The 11,840-nt window shown below is 54.5% G+C and overlaps 3 protein-coding genes across 4 annotated transcripts; 2 read left to right on the forward strand and 1 right to left on the reverse strand.

Annotated features, from left to right (window-relative positions):
• The first annotated feature begins 155 nt into the window (after positions 1-155).
• On the forward strand, positions 156-3,615 carry LOC6550099 (F-box/LRR-repeat protein 4). Its single transcript, XM_001978151.3, has 10 exons — positions 156-1,070; positions 1,125-1,218; positions 1,375-1,579; positions 1,645-2,253; positions 2,314-2,423; positions 2,492-2,656; positions 2,718-2,883; positions 2,949-3,140; positions 3,215-3,284; positions 3,346-3,615. The coding sequence occupies exons 1-10, from the start codon at positions 744-746 to the stop codon at positions 3,406-3,408; spliced, it is 2,001 nt and encodes a 666-aa protein (XP_001978187.1). The 5' UTR covers positions 156-743; the 3' UTR covers positions 3,409-3,615.
• Positions 3,616-3,943: 328 nt separating this feature from the next.
• Positions 3,944-9,899, forward strand: LOC6550101 (type I inositol 3,4-bisphosphate 4-phosphatase). 2 transcript variants are annotated; one of them, XM_001978153.3, is made up of 9 exons: positions 3,944-4,306; positions 4,510-4,648; positions 4,803-4,961; positions 5,017-5,319; positions 5,911-6,423; positions 6,688-7,237; positions 7,297-8,623; positions 8,682-9,415; positions 9,471-9,899. In XM_001978153.3, exons 2-9 carry the CDS (start codon positions 4,528-4,530, stop codon positions 9,601-9,603), a joined length of 3,840 nt encoding a protein of 1,279 aa, XP_001978189.2. In that variant the 5' UTR covers positions 3,944-4,306; positions 4,510-4,527; the 3' UTR covers positions 9,604-9,899. The 2 variants fall into 2 exon arrangements, with proteins under 2 accessions (XP_001978189.2, XP_026837341.1); XM_026981540.1 differs by lacking the exons at positions 4,803-4,961; positions 5,017-5,319 and having other exon boundaries at positions 3,947-4,306.
• Positions 9,900-9,964: 65 nt separating this feature from the next.
• LOC6550102 (39S ribosomal protein L38, mitochondrial) lies at positions 9,965-11,637 on the reverse strand. The gene is made up of 5 exons (XM_001978154.3): positions 11,399-11,637; positions 11,184-11,339; positions 10,762-11,119; positions 10,407-10,705; positions 9,965-10,336 (listed from the first exon to the last, which is right to left on the reverse strand). Exons 1-5 carry the CDS (start codon positions 11,547-11,549, stop codon positions 10,050-10,052), a joined length of 1,251 nt encoding a protein of 416 aa, XP_001978190.1. The 5' UTR covers positions 11,550-11,637; the 3' UTR covers positions 9,965-10,049.
• Between the last annotated feature and the right edge of the window lie 203 nt (positions 11,638-11,840).

Consider the following 11,840-nt stretch of genomic DNA (forward strand, 5'->3'; position numbering starts at 1 on the left):
TCTTGCCTTCTCTAAACAAAAATAATAAAATAATACAAATAATAATAAGAATATTTCGCACCTATCCTGTAACACCCTAATTTATAACAATTTCGCTTGGTGTATTTTAGTATTTTTCAACTTGCTACGGTGTATATGGTATATTTTTCGATATATATTCTCGTTATCGATAACAGCCAGTATTGTTTTTGTCAACAACCAAACAAGCCAAAATTTTTTCGTGAATAACCGCGAATCCCCGAGAGAATCGCCACCCAAATGGGACACCCGCCATAACTAGGAGAGGTCAGAGGTCGGCAGACAGCGAATAGGGCACGAAGGCGAGGCGCGAATAAAGCTGGAACCCAAAGAGAACTCCGCAAGTGGCCATTAATTGGATTAGCAGCGCAGAACAACGTCGAAAAAGCGGGAACAAGAGCCATTAAGGTCTGGCCCAGCAACGTGACCATAGCCAGACGATCCCGATCCCCGGAAAAGCCCAGCACAGGAGCCGGATCCTCTCGAGGAGCACAATTTGCCCTGACAACGCAGCCAGCGGCACAGCAGCAGAAATCCCTGGACAGCATCGGCCAGGCGAACGGAACCAGTGGAACAAGTGGCCCCAGCGACTCTGGCCCATCGGTTATGCCCAACGCGTGCCCTGGTACGCGGGTGGGGAACTGGGACTGGGTCACAGCCTGCAGGCGAGGGTCGACACACTGAGGCTGACGTACGGCCACCGCCCACGGCAGCTGGCGCTGGCCATGTCCCTGCTGGCCTACGGCGAACCAGCGCAGTCCAGCGACACGGACAGCACGGCAGCGGAGGCGGAGGCGGACGTCCTGGTGGATTTCACGGCCATGCTGCAGCGGCAAAGGCAGGGCGATTGCGGCGGTTGGTTCGGATGCGACAGCAAGATGCAGTCGGCGCAATCCGATCAGGGCTACTACCTGGAGCAGTATGTGCTGGGCGTGCTCGACTTCAGCTCACAGTATGGCATCGATTACAGCATTTCGTATACGGCAACAAATGTGATTGGCAGGCCCACGAAATTCCCTGCCTATGGCGACTATCCAGAGACCTTTCCCATGGTGAGTCCATGCAGAAGCATCCGTACAGGGTTCCCATTCAACTCTCGCCCGCAGCGCACCTATGGCGACTGGTGGCAGCGGGCGCCGTCCGCCACGCGTGAGATTCAACCCCAGAATCTGCCGAAGCTGGAGACACACGACTATGTTGGTAAGACGCCCGGTTCAAGGTATCCGGATCGGATAATCATATTCACTTGCAGTTGGTTCCGAACCCAAACAAGTTTGGGTTAAATATCTCTCAATTTGCAAGGGTATAATGACTAGAGGGAACTCCTTATTTCATCGTAGCATTTATCGATTCCAGTGGTATATTTCGAGGAGTTTGTGGTGCCCACCGAAGTGGCCATCTTTGAGACCTTCAATCCGGGCGCCGTTGTCCGCATTTGGGCGTACGGCCTGACCAAACACTGGACCTGCCTGTGGGAGGCCACGGAAAGCGATCTAGCACGGCCGCCCTTGGACTCGCGTCGCTTTGCGCCAGCACTGAAGAAGACCACGATGGTAACGAAGTGAGTACTTGGCGACTGATGCTGGTAAGAGTGGAATTGGAATATAGCACCCAACTCTTTGGCAGAACGCTGCGTATCGACTTCAATCACAGCCGACTCAATTACTACACGGAAATCGATGCCATCATGCTGTGCGGACGAACCGTATCCAAAACGCAAAACCTACTGGCCAAGCAGCAGAGGACACAGCAGAGCCGGACGCTGCTGTCGCCGCCGCCAGAGGTTAAGGACTCGCCGCCAAGCGACGGCAGTGGCGGACCAATAAGCTATAAGCTGCGCACCCTAAAGTTCCAGCCGAATTGCGGCGAAGACGGTGCCAGCAAGCTGCACGAGTTCATCAACAACGATCTAAGCCAGTTCCTGGCGGACAATTGCGTGGATGGCGGGGAGAGGCCGCCACAAATCTGTCTCACGGATCTGCCATTCGAGATCCTTTTGCGCATACTCAGCTACCTGGACCTGAAGTCCCTGTTCCGCGTGGGCCAAGTGTCGCGCACCTTCTACGACATCTCCACGCATCCGCTGCTCTACGCCGAGATCAGCCTGAAGTCCTACTGGCATGTGGCCAGCTCGGAGCTGTTGTGCACCCTGGCGCGCCGGGCCACCATGTTGCGCAAGCTGGATCTGTCGTGGTGTGGCGGCTTCGGCAATGTCTCGCCCACCGAATTCAAGAAGTGGGTTCACCATAACACCGAACCGATTTGAGCCTTCATCTAAATGATGACTTGTTCCAGATTCCTCACCCAGCGCGGCGATAATCTCACCCACCTGCGGCTGAACTCCTGCAAGTTTCTCAATGCCAGCTGCATTGAGAACGTGGGCATAGTCTGTGATAACCTGATAGGTGGGCTTTTTCAGTTCTTTATCGTACGTTTTATCTATATATGCCTTCGCATCTATCTTCGCTCGCAGAGTTGAGCCTGCGCAACTGTGCCACTGATCCGCCGCTGCTAAATTTCTCCTGTCTGGCCAATCTGAAGAACCTGGAGCGTCTCGATCTCTTCCAAACGTACTTCGAAACGGAACTGCTGCTCAGCATGCTCGAGGGCAACCGCAAGCTAAAGCACCTGAACCTTGGTGAGCTAGAGACTTCAACTTCATTCGTGTAAGCAATTCAATGTGGTCCACTTTCCATTAGCATTCTGTGGTGTCTCGGTGAACATGGACAATGTGGCCGCCCATTTGGCCACGTACAACACGCAGTTGATCTCGCTGGATCTGTGGAAGGCGCACTTTCTGTCGGCCAGAGGATTGCAATCGCTGGCGCGTCTCCATCAGTTGGAGGAGCTGGACTTGGGCTGGTGGTGAGTGATCCTCCGCATGATGGAACTGCATATTCCTTGCATAAATCCTGCATCTTTGCCTTCAGCTTGAGGGAGGCATCGCTCGGAGATGGCCTGTTCCAGCTGCTGTCCAACTGCCCCAAGCTGAAGAAGCTCTTCTTGTCGGCGGTGCGAGGAACCACCGAACGCGATCTCATGCATATTGCCGCCCTGGGCAAGAATCTGGAGCAGCTGGACCTCATGGGCATTCTGAACATAACGCACGAGCGCGTTTACGAGTAGGTTTCTGTCCCATTCGCATTTGAAGTTTCTGTGTTCGACCGCTTGACCATTTGCCTCAATCCAATTTCAGCATTCTGGTTCACTGCCCCAAGCTCCAATTGCTGGACCTGAGTTTCTGCGACAACATCATGGATCGGGATGTGAGTAGATCCTCGATAGAGTTATGCTTTTCATTCGTAGCTAATGCCTCTCATTACCCAGTTCGATGTGCTGGCGGATTGGTCGCGACAATTCAACGTGGACATGAAGAGCAGTCGACGTTGAGCCGCAAATGGCGAGACCGGAAGTGGGGCAATCCTGTCCTGGTAGCTACCCTAATTATGCCTAGTGCAATACAAAGTGTACTTTTAGATCCCACACTCTCCTTCTTCGTTTATAGTAAAGTGTTATATATACATATGTATGCTGTTATGAATGTGAAACCTTTGATATTAAACTTGGCGATTTTTTAATCACTTCAACTAATGCTTAGCACATCAAGCTTTTTAATGGCAGAAGCTGGGAGTAAATGTACGGCTTTATTGACTCAAAATATTGTTGAAATTTATTTATTTATCCTTTAAAACAAAGCGCAAGAGTTTATATATTTTTCATTTTATATACAAATAGGCGTCGAACTATCGGTACGTTCTGGCATCACTATGCCAACAGTGTGACCGCACTCTAGCATTGCTCAGCAAAGTTGTGCAGTTAGAATATAAAGATACAAGTCAAATTGACTTTTAAAATATGCTAAAAAATGATGATACTTATTAAACCTAAATATAACAAAGTTACATTGCAGTATTTCCAATTTTTCACATCGCTAGAAATCAAGAGCTTCCATTCGATACTCACGACCGAGCTGGCCAACCCTAGCTGCCATCTCTAACTCCTTTTCCAATAAGAAACACTAGCGCAGTGCGCTTATCAAAATTAGTTGCTAAATTTAATTAGTTGTTTGGAGTAACAACAGTCGAGGGCAAGTTGGGAGTTGTCACTCGGAGCGACAGATGAGCCAGCTCCTGGCCCGCAGCAGCCAGATTGAGAGAGCCAGCGGAGTGGGGGGACTTTGGCAGCCAGCTGTGCAGCACCAGCAGCAACAACAACAAAGTAACGAGGTCGCAGGACCAAAAAAGCGGAGAAGGAGGAGACGGAGGAGCAGGAGGCGCAGGAGCAGGAGGTATGTATGTGTGTGTACACAGTTGGGCAGCCGCCCCCTCCGACGGCCACGCCCCCAAGCAGCACGTACACTTGGTGTAATTGCCGTAAATTATTGATGTGGCTGAGCATTCTGCGCCTTGCGGGCGTGCCCGTCCATCTATGGAGTTGCTAAACGATTGGGCTACCATTCGGGATGCCATTCCATTTGTGTATATCCATTAGATCCAGTGACACGCAGCCATGCGCTTTAACAAGCCGGAACTGAACTCCCTGGCCAGTAATCCAGCAACGCGGTTCGACAAGGAGGGCCTGCTCATCATCACCGACCGCCAGGAGGGCTTCCTTTGGCGCTCCAGCGAAGGTATTGATTGCACCACTACCATATGGTCACCTGCGTCCATGCACATGCACCAGCACATGCACACACACCCACACACATCCACACCATCTCACCATCCACACCATCCAATCCTGTCCAGGCACTTGGCTTATGCACTTCATTCTACCGCCCACAGTCAGAGTTGAACGTTGGTGTAAACTGCGTGGCAATTTACTGTTCTACCTCAAGGATAAGGACCCCAAGTCAGCGGTGGCCGGCCTCCTGGTGCTGGAGAACTGTCGTGCGCGCATTCAGAATGACGAGCGTGAGCCCGAGGGTTACGTTTTCGATCTAGGTAGGGTACCTATCTACTCACATAAGAGTGCTATGCTAATAATTGAGTGTTTAAGATTTCAAGGACAGCTCATCGGAGCGTTTCATCGCACGCTCGTCGGCCGAGCGCCTGGCCTGGGTGCAGTGCATCGAGCAGGCCTCCAGCGAGAAGCTGAACGTGCTCATCCGCCAGCTAAAGGATCAGATTGTCAGCCAGAGTCGCCAGCCAAACAGCGGGGCAACCTCCATGGGCAATCACATTGACCTCGGCATGCCGCTGGAGCCGCAAGTGCAGGAGCAGCTACAGCTGAACGGCCAGCCGGCGGAGGAGTTGTCTGTGCCCGTGTCCGTGCCCACGGAAGTGGTGGCGCCGTTTGAAGGTGATCTTATACAGTTCTAACCCAAAAACCAAACCCAAAATGAAACCGAAACCATCGGGAGCGGCGGTCGTTATTGTTTTTAGTTTTGTTAACCAGTTACCCAGCTACCCAGATATTGAGCCATGTCACCACTGTTCCACCAACTGCACGCCAAAACCTCTCGCTCACTTCCATGCACCCACATCAGGTTTACAGTCATTTGAATCCATCTTGGAATCAACCAGCCAAAGGCGCTTCACTCGCAACCATTCTGCACATTCTAACATTTTGTATGTTGTATCAGTTGAATCCCATCGAAATCGCAGGCGGTGGGCTGTGCGATTGAACTGAAACTAAACCACTAGTTCTCATAACGCCAATTCCGAATTTATATGTTGTATAATTATGTGTAATCCCAACGGGAGCTGGAGGTGCACTGCGATCCATGTGATTGGACTGAAAATGATGAATTTATTCTTGGAATAAACTTTGTTTTGCTTATGAATGTAAACGGAATTAACCAGTTGTTTGTTATTCAATCCCCTCCTGCTTTAGCTGCGCCGTCAGCTGTTCACCCGCCTGTGATCTGACCTGGTCTACTCTTACTTACAGAACTCGATCTCTCGGAGCTGCCCATTTGCGAGACGGCCCTCTCCTGTGATACCCTGCCCCTGGACACGTTGGGGCGAGCGCCCAACCCGCAGGTGGTGTGCTCGCTGCTGCCGACGGCTGGAGAGGATTGCGTGTGGCGGGAGCACGCACGCACCGAGCTGCAGGAGCGCACACGCACGCCCCAATTCCTGTGCACCATGCGCTTCCAGCGCAGCGCCGGACTGTCGGCCAGCACACGCCTTCGCTTCAGCGTCTTCGACGTCCGCGAACGGATGACGCTCACCGCCGTGCCGCTGGGACACGCCGAGGTGGCCCTGGGCGTCATCCAGGACACCAGCCGGCTGCGCCTGCCGCTGACATCGCCGCGCGGCGAGTGCGGCTTCATCACGCTGGCCTCCTGGTCGCCCGATGCTGCCGTGGAGCCCGGCCAGTCGGGGAACGGACCGCCGCGCTCCAGCACGCAGCTCTTCGAGGGAGCAGGCGCCGCGGGAGCCGCGCCGAGCAGCAGACGAGGTGAGACTTTGCACATCCAGGGGTTCCATTTAATATGCTTCGGGTTTGGGTTTCGGTTTGGGTTTTTTGAGTACCTTCGCGAAAACGAAAGGGAAAAGTATATAGTTCCATTGAAGAAATATAGCAGGCAATACAACAAATATAAATTATTTATAATTATTTTGTAAATAAAAGGGTTTAGCTATGTGTTGCTGAGTAGAAGTGTTTGATGTGAGAAGATAGTAGCTTTCCCTAGTGACCCATGTCATTTGCTCCCCTCCGCAGCCCATCGGCGCACCCAGTCGCTGCCGCCGAAGCTGGGAGTCCGCCTCTTTGTGCCGCAGCAGTGCGGCCTGCAGCGGGTGTGCTCCAATCCCCGCCTGCGCACGTACCGGCTGCACTCGTCGCTGGGAGCGGACATCAGTGTGCAGGAGACGCTGCTGGAGTCGCGCCTGTGCTGCCAGCTGCCGCAGCAGCTGCTCTCCATCTGGATACAGCGCGAGAAGGAGCTGCTGCAGGAGATCTCCGGCATGGGCGAGCTGAGCGGCGAGTGGCGCTGGCGACAGATGAACCTGCTGGAGGAGCACCTGCGCCTGCTGAAGGATTACTCGCAGGCCAAGCAGAATATCCAGCAGCTGGCGCGTGATGGGGTCTCCTTCAAGCGCTCCGCGGCGAAGGCGGACGAGGCGCTGGAGTTCCTTCCGGTCAATCTGCACGTGCAGCGGATGTGGGCACAGAACGACACGTTGCAGCGACGTGGCCTCCTGGACGTGGTCACCGTGGGCGCCTTCACGCGCCACGATGCCAAGGGACGCAGGTGCGGCGGTCTCATCAAGTGAGTGGGTGCAGCATCCTAATGGAGCCGAGACTTATTGATTCTTTTACTTTGGCCAGACTGCTGCAGGAGAGCAAATCGTGGAAGCTGGAGCAGAGCAATGCCTGCAAGGTGCAGGCGGCCAATGATGCCGTGCAGGCCACCAAGCAGCTGCGCAAGGAGATCGTCGAGCTGATGTCCCAGCTGCTGCAGTTGGCCGGTCGGCGCAGCTCCATGGACATGATGCCGCTGTGCAACCAAATGGTGGCTCGCACACGCACGCTGCTTAATCTGTGGGAGCCGAGCATTGTGGAGGAGGCGGTGGCCTTCATCGAGCGCCATCGCATCATCGAGGAGCCGGAGAACGTGCTGATGGAGCCGATGTCGCCGTTCCGCAAGATAACCCAGCAGCTGACCGCGCTGGAGCTGAAGTCACCGGAGCTGGAGGACTTTGCCACGCCGGTGGTAGCGCCACCGGATCTCTGGCCACGCGGCCAGCCGCCGCTGATGCGCTCGAACAGTTGGCATCCGAGCAACAGCTCGCCGTCCAGCTCGCTGGATATCCGGGCCATCGATTCGCTGCAGCATGTGGTCAAGTGCTACAACGATCACCTGCGCAGTCTGGAGCTGGGCAGGAATCCAGGTCGCCAGGCCGGGGCGGAGGAGGAGGAGGAGGCCACATATCAGTCGCTGCCCGTTGCCTGGCAAACGCAATCGGAGGCCACCACATCCGCGCCAGTGCGGCCATCGGAGCCGCCAGCTGATTTATCCGTACTGCAGCTAATCGATCTGGACGAGATCGGACGGCAGGCGCAGCGGCAGCAGCAGCATCAGCAGCCACCGGCGGGCTTTCTGGACACCAAGCTGATGAGCTCCTCGCCGTCGGCCAACTATTACCGACCCACGGAGGAGCCGGAGCCACTGGATCTCACCCAGCTGAACATCGAGGCGAGCGTAATGTGCCTGGTCAGCAAGCTGAAGTTCTTTTGCGGACGCTGCGACAGTCCGGCGATCCGGCTGCGTCATCCGAAGGCGCCCATCAAGCGGGAGGGATTCGCTGTGGCACCACAACAGGCGCCGGACGTGATTGCCGCCTCTGCAGCCGCCAAGCAGGCAGCCAATCTCGCGCTGGATCTCAAGCCGCAGTCAGTGGGAAGTGGTGGCTCCACGTCCGGCTCAGTGGCCGTCAAGAAGGGCAACAAGTTCACCGACGGCCTGGATCTCTCGATGACCACGGACTGGGCGGCGGAACTGCGTCCCAGCATGCGGAAGCTGCGCCATGCCATGGATCGCCTCCTGAAGACCGCCCGACTGATGCACTCGGTGCAGCGGCTGCAGCAGGACATGCGCTGCAATCGGCTCCAGGCGAGCATCATGTACCGCAGGGATGTCTGCTTCTCCCAGGCGGTAAGCACCATTACCTAGATTCTTGTAAAGCTCTTCAAACGATCCTCCCTCTTGCTAGCTAACTGCTCTGGTCAGCTCCTTGATGCTGCGTCTGTGGGGCAGCGAGCTGGACATGGGCTACCTGGTGATGCTGCGCGACCTGGGGCCACTGGCCTACTTCGAGGGCCTGCTGACGCTGTACGGCAACGAGGCGGACATGTGGAGCGACATGTGCATCGCCATCGAGGATCTGTCCGCCGTCAGTTTCCAGCTGGTGCGGGCGCAGGGTGAGCTCGCTCAGACGCCCACGCCTCGCATCACCGGATCGCGGCAAGCGCTGGAGGTGCAGCTCCCTGTGCCGGAGCACTCGCTGCCGGGCAATGGCACCTCCATTTCGTTCAAGATCACACCCGTCTTCTTCAACATCGGCATCAACGAGAAGGCCAGCTTCGCCGAGACGCTGGGTCAGACCAAGGAGCAGCATCGCTCCAACTGGGACAACTACTTGCGCCTGAGCCAGTACTTTGGCCGCTACCGGAAGCTGGGACTCGGTTCCGTGGACACTGGCGAATCGCTGCAGTCCTTGCTCGGCTTTATGGAGCAGCAGCTGCGGGCCAACGTGTCCAAGAACGTGAAGATCCTGCACCTGGCCGAGGATGCGTGCCGTTTGATGGACGGCCTGCGCTTCACCTCGTGCAAGAGCGCCAAGGATCGCACTGGCATGGCAGTGACCTTGGAGCAGTGTCGCGTCCTGGTGCGCGAGTTCCAGCTGCCGGCGAAGCATGTGCCCTACGCGCTCAGCACCATGCGAAGGTGAGTTTGCAATTTGGAGTACTTGGCGATTTCCATTCACGCTGCTTCATTTCAGTGAGGGTACACGCATGGACAACGTGCTCAAGAACATCGGGAAGCGAAAGTATGCCTTCAATCGAACTCAGGTCTCCTTTCTGCCGGCCATGTACAGGCCGCCAGTAGGAAGTTACGGCAAGGCGCAGACTTAAGGACGCCACCGGGCATCCGTTTCCGGATGTCCCAATGCAGGCGGACGTTACTTAATGGACCGACCGCAGTTGGTCAGCAGGGACAAGCAAAGGAGAACGTGTAAACGTATAACTGTGCCAAAAATCCAAAACAATTTAACCAATTTCCAATTTTGCGCGAGGCAAGCAAAGCGAATAACGAATAAGTTAATACAAGTAGGTAACTAATTAAATTGCACATTGATGGAGTATCTTCCGGACAATTGTTAACGCATCACTCGATTCCAATTTCGATTCCGTAGCAAGGACTATTTGTAATCCCCCTCCCATATTTATTTAGGCTATATCCGCGTAGTTGTAGTTTGCAGATGAGGCAACCGTGTACTTTAACGACTCATGTACTTCCAGTGAATAAAAAACAGAACTTGTTAACCACTATTACACACAAAACTTAACAGCGTCGAATCCTAGTAATCCTGCACCCGCCCGATGCCCAGGCGCTCTTTCCGGATCTCGGTCCGCAGCCACGAGGGCACATCGCGTATGGGATGGGCATTGGGGTAGCGCAGCGGCTTCTCTGGCCCCTCAAAAGGATGCGTTTTGGCCAGCTTGCGCTCCAGATACTCCTTGTTCACCTGCTTCTGGTCGCGGTGCTTGTCCATGTACAGATTGAAGGGCTGCTTCAGCGGGAAGAACTTCTGGTCGCTCAGATAGGCCTTGGGGAAGTCGTACTCATAAACGGGCTCCTTGCTCTCTGCGCGACAGATAACCAGCATGAGTATGAGCATGAGTATGCGATTGGTAAACTTGGTATTGGTACTCACTCAAGACGTCGTGGTAGAACTGCGTCAGTGACTCGTCCCAGTTGGTCTGATAGAAGGCCAGGCCAGCCGGCGTCAGCTGCTCCTGGTGCTGGCGATAGAAGTCCAGGGTGCTGAAGGTGCGCTTCTCCAGATTGCTGTAGTCGGCATCCGCCAGCTGATAGGAGCCGAGATCAAGGCGCGCCTGCTGTTTGTAGAGCACAAAGACCATGCGCTGGTAACCAACGCCGCGCGGCGGGAACGGCGGCAGATACTCGGCCAGAACCTGGCCCTCGTTCACCTTGCCGTTGGGTATGTTGGCACTGGGAAAAGAAACCGAGTATTAGCCTAGGATCATGCATAATAAAACGGAACTCACATGAACCAATGCAGGCACTCGGCAGTTCCATTTGTGTAGTGTGCATCGGGATTGCTGGCCACCAAAGTCCAGTAGGTGTCCTGGCCGGCGGCTTGTCCCGTAATGGGATCCACTAGGCCATCGAAGCTGATCTGAGGCGCTTTGGCTGCCTCCGTGGGCTTGATCACGTTGCCATTGTAGACGGGTGCCAGGTTATCGCCGTCCAGCTGGTAGCTTATGTTGAGCGGCACGCGGGGCACAAAGTAGGCGCTGCCGAAGAGGTGCTCGAAGATGCCGTAGTGGTCAGCCAGCAGGCGGAGGTCGTGTTGGCCCGTGGTCTTCACATAGGTGCGCTGCACCTTGTCCAAATCGATAAGCACTGTGGAAACACAATCAGCAGCTATGAGCACATATAATCAATAGTGCCCAGGATCGCTACTCACACTTATTGCTCCGCGCCAGCTGCTCCAGCTGTTTGTCATTGCGCTGGGACTTTAGGTGCGCCAGTCGCATCTTTAGCTGCGCCGATCGCGACTCCTTCAGCTGCGGGAAGCCAATGTTGATGCGGGCCACCACCTCCGGATCCTCAACGTTCTCCTCTGCGGAAAGACATCGATGATACAATGCTAAGTGATCCGGAGTGGTTACATCAACTTACCACGAATCCGCTGCTCCAGGGAACGGGCCACGCCGGGCGGCTTGCCGCGGATGGTGTGTCCTTGACGGGTGGCGGTCACCAGAACGCCGACCTGCGCATCTCGCACGGCCACAAATAGGCCGCTTTTCATTAACAAATTACTGAAAGACATGGTGTTTTGTAATTTGCCTTGCTTTTCAGGCGGCTCGCGTTTTTCTAGCGTTGCCAGACGGTCGACGATGCAAAACGTTGCCGGACTGTCAGCTGGCTGCCAGCGATATGTTCCCACTGACCTTTTGGCGGTAAATGGTTTTGACGAATTGCAAAACTATCGGAACTTAAAATGGTTTTGAAGTTAAAAGGTAAAATCTTTTGAATAAATATTATTATATGGTAACCTAGTGGTAACCAAAATGACCTTGGAGTAACTAAGATAACATTTTGAATGAGAAGAAGTAAAAGT

This window comes from Drosophila erecta, unplaced genomic scaffold (assembly GCF_003286155.1).
Source record: "Drosophila erecta strain 14021-0224.00,06,07 unplaced genomic scaffold, DereRS2 tig00000126-arrow-pilon, whole genome shotgun sequence".
Lineage (NCBI taxonomy): Eukaryota > Metazoa > Arthropoda > Insecta > Diptera > Drosophilidae > Drosophila > Drosophila erecta.

Bases quoted from the DNA above. Each gene is read 5' to 3' on its own strand.
- LOC6550099 (XM_001978151.3), top strand. From the start codon at position 744: ATGTCCCTGCTGGCCTACGGCGAACCAGCGCAGTCCAGCGACACGGAC. The intron at 1,071-1,124 runs GTGAGTCCATGC...TCTCGCCCGCAG, and splicing joins ATCCAGAGACCTTTCCCATG to CGCACCTATGGCGACTGGTG. The intron at 2,254-2,313 runs GTGGGTTCACCA...GACTTGTTCCAG, and splicing joins TCGCCCACCGAATTCAAGAA to ATTCCTCACCCAGCGCGGCG.
- LOC6550101 (XM_001978153.3), top strand. From the start codon at position 4,528: ATGCGCTTTAACAAGCCGGAACTGAACTCCCTGGCCAGTAATCCAGCA. The intron at 4,962-5,016 runs GTAGGGTACCTA...TGAGTGTTTAAG, and splicing joins GGGTTACGTTTTCGATCTAG to ATTTCAAGGACAGCTCATCG. The intron at 6,424-6,687 runs GTGAGACTTTGC...TCCCCTCCGCAG, and splicing joins CGCGCCGAGCAGCAGACGAG to CCCATCGGCGCACCCAGTCG.
- LOC6550102 (XM_001978154.3), bottom strand. From the start codon at position 11,549: ATGTCTTTCAGTAATTTGTTAATGAAAAGCGGCCTATTTGTGGCCGTG. The intron at 11,340-11,398 runs GTAAGTTGATGT...GTCTTTCCGCAG, and splicing joins CCTGGAGCAGCGGATTCGTG to AGGAGAACGTTGAGGATCCG. The intron at 10,706-10,761 runs GTGAGTTCCGTT...TTCTTTTCCCAG, and splicing joins GAGTGCCTGCATTGGTTCAT to TGCCAACATACCCAACGGCA.